The sequence below is a fragment of the Anarrhichthys ocellatus genome, unplaced genomic scaffold (assembly GCF_004355925.1).
Source record: "Anarrhichthys ocellatus isolate YVR2014 unplaced genomic scaffold, GSC_Weel_1.0 scaffold8, whole genome shotgun sequence".
Lineage (NCBI taxonomy): Eukaryota > Metazoa > Chordata > Actinopteri > Perciformes > Anarhichadidae > Anarrhichthys > Anarrhichthys ocellatus.
The window spans coordinates 2,245,581-2,255,231 of NW_022280038.1; the positions used below are offsets into that span (position 1 = coordinate 2,245,581).

The 9,651-nt window shown below is 43.5% G+C and overlaps 1 protein-coding gene across 2 annotated transcripts in view; it reads left to right on the plus strand.

Moving 5' to 3' along the window:
- sema4bb (sema domain, immunoglobulin domain (Ig), transmembrane domain (TM) and short cytoplasmic domain, (semaphorin) 4Bb) overlaps positions 1 to 9,651 on the plus strand; it is a 48,521-nt gene that overhangs the window by 26,249 nt on the left and 12,621 nt on the right. For both annotated transcript variants that reach the window (XM_031848341.1, XM_031848342.1), the window contains exons 3-5: positions 7,733 to 7,893; positions 8,200 to 8,262; positions 8,908 to 9,006. In XM_031848341.1, the coding sequence (XP_031704201.1) occupies positions 7,733 to 7,893; positions 8,200 to 8,262; positions 8,908 to 9,006 (323 nt within the window). The remainder of the gene's footprint in view (positions 1 to 7,732; positions 7,894 to 8,199; positions 8,263 to 8,907; positions 9,007 to 9,651) is intronic.

Genomic DNA, 9,651 nt, shown 5'->3' on the forward strand with positions numbered 1-9,651 from the left:
TGTGTGTGTGTGTGTGTGTGTGTGTGTGTGTGTGTGTGTGTGTGTGTAAAAAGAAACAATTAGCAAGGAGCGTAAAAACCAATATGCTTGACCACTTCTCGTTCTTACTACTATACATTGTGGCGGATGAGTAGAGAGTAGCAGACTCTGTGTGCCTGCTCTTCTCATCAAGGGCCTCTCCAGAGACACACAAACACTCACACACACACACACACACACACACACACACACACAGGATAGAGTTTTGTGTCTGCATGCTGTGGTCGCACTTAAAGGCCTTCAACACATGCCAGTCCAAAGTGAGTGCACTTAGTAAACTGCACACAGCTCCACTGGTGCCCTAAAAATCGACAAGTGTGCAAGTTAGAAAATGGCAGAAGAGATTATCGAAGTGTACTTTGATGGGATTCTAGCTGTAGCAGAAACCATCTGTAAGCATGTGCAAGCCAGCTGGATTTGGATTTGGCCATTTCTTTTCCTCTTCAAGTCCACTTGGCTGAGCCATAGACATAATGTCATTCATCAAGCCATTGGTGGGCCTGTGTTTTTTGTGTGTGTCTAAGGCCATGAGTACCAAAATAAAGAACACTTGAAGTAGAGGAAGGCAGTTTAGGATGTGGATGGTCAGATACCCCAATTAAAGATTTTCAACAAGAGGAAACGCTCCTCGAGCAGCAACTTTATTAGAAAGAGCAGCTAGAGTTCAAAAGAATGCAGAAAAATTACAGATACATTTCTGACGAACGATCATGTCAGTGCTGCCCTCGGTAACAAACGCATGACTGCTTCACAATGAAAGTCCCTTTGTGTAGAAATGTTGAGTTTGCATTAGCAGTAACTTAATACAGCTGCGATAGAGCCGTGTTGCAAACAGAAATATTGGATTACACTCGTGCATAATTTCCTGTGGATCTCTCGTTTGCGTGAATGCAATCTGAATTCCTCTCATGCGAGAATGGCGGGCCCCGCCACCAACGATGAAAGCTACTACTTAAGGATGTTAATATCCTAAAAACCGTTTAACAGTCAACCGCTGGAGGGAAGGGACGCTCAGGAGAACCAGGACTGACTGCGGTTGGCTATTGCTGCAATAAAATAAGATGTTTTCTAAAGGGACTCTGGTGTGCGGAAATTCTACCGCTTTTGTCCACAGGGACTGTGGAAATTGACACAAATTGAAGTTCCTTGTAGTAACTTTAAATAGTTAAAAGGTTTTATTATAAGCTGAAATAAGAATAACTGGTCCCCCTTAAAGGTCGGCCAACACATAAGTGCGACAAACGTCGGGGCTAACCCCGTACACTTTTATCAGCAGCTTGCAGGTGGCTGGCTGACGAGACGTGGGTAGGCTTGGTTCTTGAGTTGTAGCATTCATCCATCGACAAATAAGCTGTACACACTTTGCACTGATTAAAATTCTAAATTAACGTCCCTACAACTACTTTAGCAAATTGCAGAATGGAAGTACATTGATTCGCTAATGCTTTGAGAAATGCTGACTATAAATGAAATGAATCGATCCTAAATGAAAAGAAAAGTCATTAACACACGTTGGCAAAAGTGACAAGTTGGCAAATTTATCTTTGCTTTTAGAACCCCGACAAAATATGCATATCTTAAAATCTGAGTCTGTGTGCATCATATTCCTGTGACATCTACTGTCTTTAGAGAGAGAGGGTAGGAGGATGATGGAGAGAGAGAGAGAGAGAGGGGTTGAAGAGGCATCCCACACATGACAAGCACAGGCACGTCTATTTTGAATTGTATGTGTGAGGAAATTATACCAACTATCTGTCTCCCTCTCTCTGTGTTTGAATAACCCACTCAGATAACACATAGTGTCTCGCCTAGCTAACATCCAGGATTTTGTAGGCTTTCAGCCGCGATAGACCACTGTGCTCCATCGCTCCGCTGCTTTGAGTGTTGGGTGGGTGCGTGCCAATCTAGAGTGCATCAGGATGACACCTAAGAGCCAATAATTACAGAGCAGAGCATCATGTCTGTCAGCCCCTTGGTCTTGGCTTTTAGAGTTCTGCAGCGTTTTTGCACTCGTGCTGTATTTCCTTCAGAGGCTAAAGGGGACATTTTCCAGTGTTTCTTGGATTCTACAGTATATACGCGCAAGTGTTCGACGTTGCTAACAAATACTCGGTCATTTCATGGTTTTCTGTTGTTGCCCTGATTCTGAGCCTGCACATGTAACCATGTGGCACCTTTTTGCTGCATAATCCTCACACACAGCAAACACTGCACTTACACCAGAGCCCGACATCTGGTTATTATCTGCAAGGTGCAGCTGTCTCTCAGTATGATGTATACCCTCTCGCGCACACATACACAGCGTGTACAGTACACACACAATTGCAGCAAAGCCACAACATCATTCCCAGTGATTATAAACAACACAACACATCTGTGGGCCTTATTGCACCGGCCTTACTGTGGGTGTCACACTCAAACTGATTCAGGGTTGTCTGCTTTTATTTACAGCCTAGTAAAGTGTGATTTTTCTATGCCACAATTTCTCTCTCTTTGTCTGTATCAGCTTTTTACTCGCTGTACCTTCATTAGGGAGTTTACCTTTATAAATACAACAGAATCCTCTCGCGTAACACCAGTGATTTCTTTGTTGACAGTTCAATAAACACTGGGTAATATATAAAGGAAATATGTGAAGTTTGCTCCAACCCAAGTCTGCCTTCTCATCTTTGGGTGGCCTGTTTCCTCTTAACTGTGCAGACAAACAGTGTTTCTCTTGGTGTTTCTACTTGGTTGGCATACTACAGCAGCTCTTGGTTGCCAGTAGTCACAGACGATGAAATAACATCACTTTGGCCAAATATCACGAGGTTCAGTGGCGCGATCACCTTGAAGCGACTCCTGTCGGCTTCGGTCAGGAGCTCCTGCGCCGCTATCAAGTCCATTGTCGAATCCTGTCAAACAGAGAGCCTTGAAGCTGTGCGCTCTTGTGTAGCTTCAGCTTGCAGAGGGCAGAGATGGATAGTATTTATTTATTTATTTTTTTGATAAATATGTGTTGGGCATGTAAGATAAGCAGAGCTCGTGTGAGATTAATATCAGCTGTGCTACACTCTCTTCTCCTTTTTGTTTTTTTTTCTGCCCGGCTGTAAAGCAAACCCCTCTGTCCCCGTTGCCCCCTTGTCTTGTGACTTGGCTTACACTGCTTTAGCAAGTCCGGGGCGTGTTTACAGTCGGGGCTTTTAGGAGTGTCTTGGCAGGCGTCTGAGCAGCCAATCAATCGCCCCACCCTCGGAGTACTATTAAACCTTAGAAAAATGGTTTGGTCCTGCGCCATTTTCCCTGAAATACGATGCCTGCCAAAGTGCTGGCGTGTAATTTTATTTCTCAGTGACACTGTGTCTGCAAGCTGGCACCCTCTGAGATCTTAGTTACCTCAATGGTGAGTAAGCGCACACTGAACACTCTGCTGTGATGTGAATGAAGGGATTCAGAGGAAATCTTAATTGATGTCACTGCTATTTTGGAGGTCTCAATGCTGACAGTTACCCAGAATGTCTGGAACATTAATTATTTTGATGATTCATAAGCATTTTCCTCAAGACCACTCACTATTAGTTCTACACGCATACAGCCACTTATTTGTCTCAAAGTATGAGAAAATAAATAGTATGTACAGTAAAAGTGAAGCCAGCAGCTGCATAAAGCTTACTGTATATAAATAAAGACTGAAAAATGGCAAGCCTGGCTCCCTCCAAAGGCAACACAATTCCGGTACCAACACCTTTAAAGCTCCCAAATTAAGATGTTGTATCTGGTATAATGTAAAAAATAACTTTGTGGTTTTAGGCGGCCTATGTGCTTGTCTATTTGTTGCATCTTATACAAAATGACCGTGTGTCTCCCAGCAGATGAGTACCTATTTGAGCCATTGTATGTTGCATTATCAGTAAAGCAGCTCACGTTAACACTAGCATCTGTATGCAGGGAATAGAACGTACTGTACATATGGAAGAAGCTGTTTGACTTTCCCTTCATGTGTCTCTGTTTTAATTCAAGAAGTTTGTAGCTGTTCAGCGTGTGTTCACAGATTTAGTCTGATTCTCTCTCAAACATTTCTGTAATCACAGAGTGGTTTCTCTCTGAAATCCTCCGTGCTGTGATTTGTTCCCGTCATCTTTACCTCCACTGAAAAAAAAAAAAAAAAACATCACAAAGAATGAATACAATGAATTCACTGCCAACATTGAATTCCAACCAATTACTTGCTAAGGATGTATTACGTGCCGGTGGAGAAAGGACATTCGCTTCTTACACGTCAGTATGTCGTGCAGACCCTGATCGGTTCTCAAACAATGCATCTTTTGAATTGTGCCGCTGCGCTCCAGTTTGGACCATTGGCCAATTTCTTTTGCAGCTTGTAGGCATTCATAACCGCAGAGAAATGAGGGAAATATACAGTGGTTTGACTTCAAAGAACCTGTGCTACTAACTAATTCAGCATGTTAAAAAACGGCAATAAAGCAGCCATATTGATGGAAGGTGTGATGTGATGAGCATTAGCAGAGGTTTTAGGGCCTTGCTTTGGTGACAGCCGGCTGATTAAACAGGCGGGTGATGAATGGACCTGGTGCCTGGCTGTGAAATGGCCTGCAGATGCCCGGCATTCTGCTGCAAGCATGTCAAAACACACAACTGATCTGCTGCATCGGAAAGCGTAAAAAAAAAATATATATCCCAAAGAACCGACTGCTGTCGATGAAAAAACAGAGCGAGAGAGACGGAAAGCTTTGAGTTTCTGTTGGAATTCGCCGCAGCTTGACACGACTGACGTTTGTTACTGGCTTGACCTTCTGCTCTTATCAGAAATCCATCTCGGAGTGCTTTGAAAATAACATTTTCTACCCTTGTCTGCGTGTTTCTTTATAGGTCAACATCTCAATCCAATCTTCCTGGTTACCACAACTCCCACTCAGTACCCCGACCTCAATCCTCCTCCCCCCCCCCCTTACACACACATATACACTCTGCCACTAAGTAGCCCCGGACCGCTCTCTGAGTAAAAGTTACTTGAGTTAGCTCTCTTTGGCTCATTATTCCATTGTCTGTCTAAGAGGATGTCACTGTGAATTATGTCAGACAGTTTTAATATGCTGAGGGAAGGCTGTTTTTGGATCCAGTGAATAGCCAAAAGTCAGGGGAGCCATGACAGTCGAGCTATGATATGTTCCCCTGTTGAGAGGAGAGATGGCACTCCTTTGTCTGCCATCGGCAGAGTCCACTGAGACCGAGTATAGCTCTCTTTATGAGCATTTAGGACATTTTTAACAGACTTAATTGACATTGAATCAAAAAACAGTTTCTGCTTCTCCACATTGGAACTTTATTTTTTTCCTGTCCTGATTGACAAAAGGAAGTCTTTTTTTTTTTCTTTTTTTTTTTAAATTTCGTATCCCCTCGCTGAAGTTTAAAGCCAGGCCGTCCTCTTCATTGACTCCAGATGTCACAACGTTTTAAACAGAAAGACGGCTGTTGATCTGGAAAGCGCCTAAGATTTGATTTTGGACAAGATTCGCCCTGTGCAGCTGGTTTTCACTCCCATAAGGGGAAAGCGATCATCTGCCAAAAGTGCCTTGAGTGTTGGAGGAACCATTTGTTTGTGAGCATATTGGGAAGTTTAAGTCGTGGGTTGTAAACATGTATTGCTGTTTACTGGCTCCATTTGCATTATGCACCACCTGGAGTGTTGGAGATAAACTTACCGCTGGTGTCTTTTTCTTACTGTCAGAAATCTCTAAATTTGAAAGCAGCTCGCTTGGTTATACATGAGGGAAATGCTGTAAACAGTTTAACTGCAGCAAATAGTGGTGATGACGACTCCAGCTACGAAGCAGTAATCTTATTTGGAGAAGCAAATGGAGTCCGTGACCCCCAGTGTTTTGGCTTGGGGAGCACATCAAGTGTGTTTTTGATATGTTTGGAATGGGAGGCAGTAGATAAACAAGATGGTCAAAGTCTGCAAAGGGTTAGAACTATGTAAGCAATGGACGCACAAATATTTGATTGCATACATCTCGTGTCTTTGGTGACCTCAAGAAGATTGTTAGTCGCGTTGATATTTACCAAGTGATAACATCCACCGGTCCAGCTCCACATGGACTCCAACTCAGCTATTGTTTCTCTAAGGATCACAATACTTGAAGGCCTTGAAATAAACCATAATCATGGCTTCGTGGACCCTTTGCTAAGGATAATTGCCTTAAAGGGATCAACGTGTCCATTGAATCTCTACTTCATCACTAACTACTTGAGGCTGCAGGGAAGGCAGCGACGTGGGAAAAAGTAAGTAATTTGACTCGTGGCCCACTGCTAAAGAGATCCACTTGAGGAGGGTTGGGGAGCAGCAGAATGAAGGAGTTTTTAGATTGGCGTTGAGTGGAAGAAGCTTTTTCTTTTATTTTTATTTTTTTTACATTGCTGTCAGTGCAGTGCAGAGCAAAGGGAGAGCCGGCCAGCACAGGAACGTGTGGACGTGGCTCACTGGCGTTCTCGTGGAGCTACAGTAGCTGCTGGCTGCTGCTGCTGCTGCTGTGCGAGAGGGATAAACAGAGAGGACAGGAGTGAGGCGTACAGAAATGACAACATGCTCAGTGAGAGCTTCCCCCTTTTGTACCATAAATTGATTTGACGGAGGCTCACCGCTATGTGCTGTGCTGTGTGTCGGATGTAATGGGATGTCCGTCCCCTATGTTCTCGTTTCCTGTTAGATTTGTGGCTTTCTGCGAGGCCTTGACAGAGACTCACAGATTTCCTTGGAGTACTGGAAGTAGTAAAACACGAGTTCAAATGTTGTTACTTTGCCGATCGTATATTTGTGTTTGGCCAACACATTGGAGTGGGAGTTATTTTGTGTTTATGTTGTACTCAGTTGTGGTTTTGGGGTTTAATGATTTGTGTTTAATAACGCAAAGCTACCCTCTGAAGTAGTTTTTTTTTTTTTTCTGGATTCAACATCAGCTCAAGTTATGACTCAGCATATGGCTTGTTATTTCTCCATTAATATATTTAACTTGTGGCCTAATTATCGTTACGCAGGAACTTGCGTTCTCTTTTCAAGGATAATTAATGATTCACATCCGGTGCACAGAGCCAATTGATTGAAAATGACGACTTCATCGATTGGCTAATTAACAAGTCTGACCCATAGACTTGCATGAGATGCAGCTGATGGCACTTCTCATATCTCTGCACAGGACAATCTCCCAGCAAGTTGTACTTTTCTTCAGTTGTTTTTAGTGCTGTCAACCAATAATTATAAAGTAGTGAAGCTTGGGATTAGTATGCCAGTAACCTGATTAAATTTGTTTTTAACGTTACCATTTATAGCATGTCTGGTTGGATATGAAAAACTAATCATGCACGGGATGTTTTCAGCATCATCACAAAACCAATCCGTTTGACAGTTATTTTGTATCAAATAACAGGAATAAAACCTTTTTTTCTAATCTTGAGATGAAATTTTGGAACCCTTTGAAATGCTCATACACTCCTCAACATGCATTTTAAATCCTAGCACCGTGATATGGAAATCTTTGATTGTTTTTCTCCCTGCAGAAGGCAAAAAAATAAACTTTAATTGGGGACCTCTGTGTGCGTTCTTGTACTTCCAGGATATGTTCTGTTCCTCTCTGTTCTGTCCTGCTATGTGATGATAATCTCCAGAGTGTGTTGTTTTTTTCATGCTGTTTCCCAGATGCGAAGGAGAGGTCGGCCAAGAGATTCTCAGTGGACGGCGTCTTCAATTACACCTCCTTGCTGCTCAGCCAGGAGGACGACATGCTGTACGTCGGAGCCAGGGAGGCGCTGTTTGCCCTCAGCCTCTCGGACATCAGCAAGACCAAGCTCCAGAAGAACGTGAGTGTGTCAATACGCCAAGTGGATTATCGGAGGAAATATTGCAGTGAAGAAGTGGGCTGGCAGATCATTTACCCTCACTTCTGTTCATTTTAAGACTCATTAGGGAATAGTTTTATCTGAGTTAATAATGCAGTTTGTAAATATGAAATAATCAGAATTAAATACCCACCTGTCCTGTTTGTTTCCATACCACACACCAGTTCTTTGTATACATTTTGATATTGGGAGAATCAGTCCTCAGCAGAATCAGCATGGTTCCCTGAATTTGGCATGACTTATTCAGGGTTTCTTTTTCATCTTCAGCTGACGTGGGGCACTCCTGCCGGAAAACGAGAGGAATGCAGCTTCAAAGGGAAGAACCTGGAGGTGAGAGGCACTTTTTATACAGCTCCAGCAAAAACGCCAAATCCAGAAAATGCCTCGGGAAGATACTTGTGTAATGACAATATTGAGAGCCTGGGTTTTCTTTCCTCGCAGTCTTCTCTGAATCGTTTCACTCGTGTCGTGAGAAGATGAAATGAGCATTGGCTGCTGTGTTGACAAAACCTTTCCAGCAGTTACAAATGCATTCTTCAAGTGTGCACACTCACCAGGGAATTGTTCTTGTCTGTGCACTGCTTCTCTCTGTCTGTCTGTCACCTTGTTGTCATGCCAGCTGTTTTATCCCTAGGCGACAACCCTTGGTAATCTTTACACTGCAGTGTACAACTCTGGTCTGTGTATTACAGAAAGCCCACCTGTGATGCTGGGAGGTTTTCCCAGCTGCGTTTGAGAACAATTTTATTTAATTTTTTTGAAACTACTTCTATCCAGTTTCACAGTTTTTGAAGTATTTTGTGTTTTTTTTTTTTGTTTTTTTTTTTCTTTTTGCTCCGATAGATTCACTTCTGATTGCGAGCTCCAGTTTTCCAGGCACATATTTGAAGGAGCTCTCCAGAAAAACACATTCAGTTGTAAGAATATCTTGTGGACTCATGGACCTCACACTCTCTCCATTTGTTCCCCATCCAGACTGATTGCTTCAATTACATCAAAATCCTCCTGCGGCTGAACAGTACTCATCTCTATGTGTGTGGCACCTATGCCTTCAGTCCTATTTGCGCCTACATAGTAAGTAATGACCTCTCAATCCCATTGTTTACTTCCAAGAGTGATTCGATTTGTATTTCTCTCCACTCACTAGAGCAGCTTTGGACTTTGATTTTGTGTGTGTGTGTGTGTGTGTGTGTGTGTGTGTGTGTGTGTGTGTGTGTGCGTGCGCGTGTGCGTGCGCGTGTGTGCGCGTGTGCGTGCGCGTGTGTGTGTGTGTGTGCGCGTGTGTGTGTTCTGGAGGAATCGAGCTCTTTTATCCACCATGGCCGTATTGGATCTGCTGGTATCCAAGCGTAACCAAATGCTGCTGAGGCACTTTAGCCAGACAAGTCAACAGGGGGTACACAAGCTGTGTGGTTTACAGCAAGAGGGAAGCAGAAGATCTGTGTATCTAGCAGTGGAGTACATCTGGAGTGATGGTAACCGGCAGCAGGATGACATTGATTTCAGCGGTAGGGGGGGGGGGGAGATCAAGCTTGGCGACAGCTCGGCTCTTAAAGGGGGGCATTAAACTCTCCCCCTTGACGTCAGAGTGAAAGAACAACACGGGATTTCTCAGACTGTATATCACTTGGCAGGACTTTAGGCCCTGAACTGGGATTCCAAGCAACTCTGAGCCCGGTTTGTCCGGGTCAACACTCGTCATGTTGACTGAGACCAGAA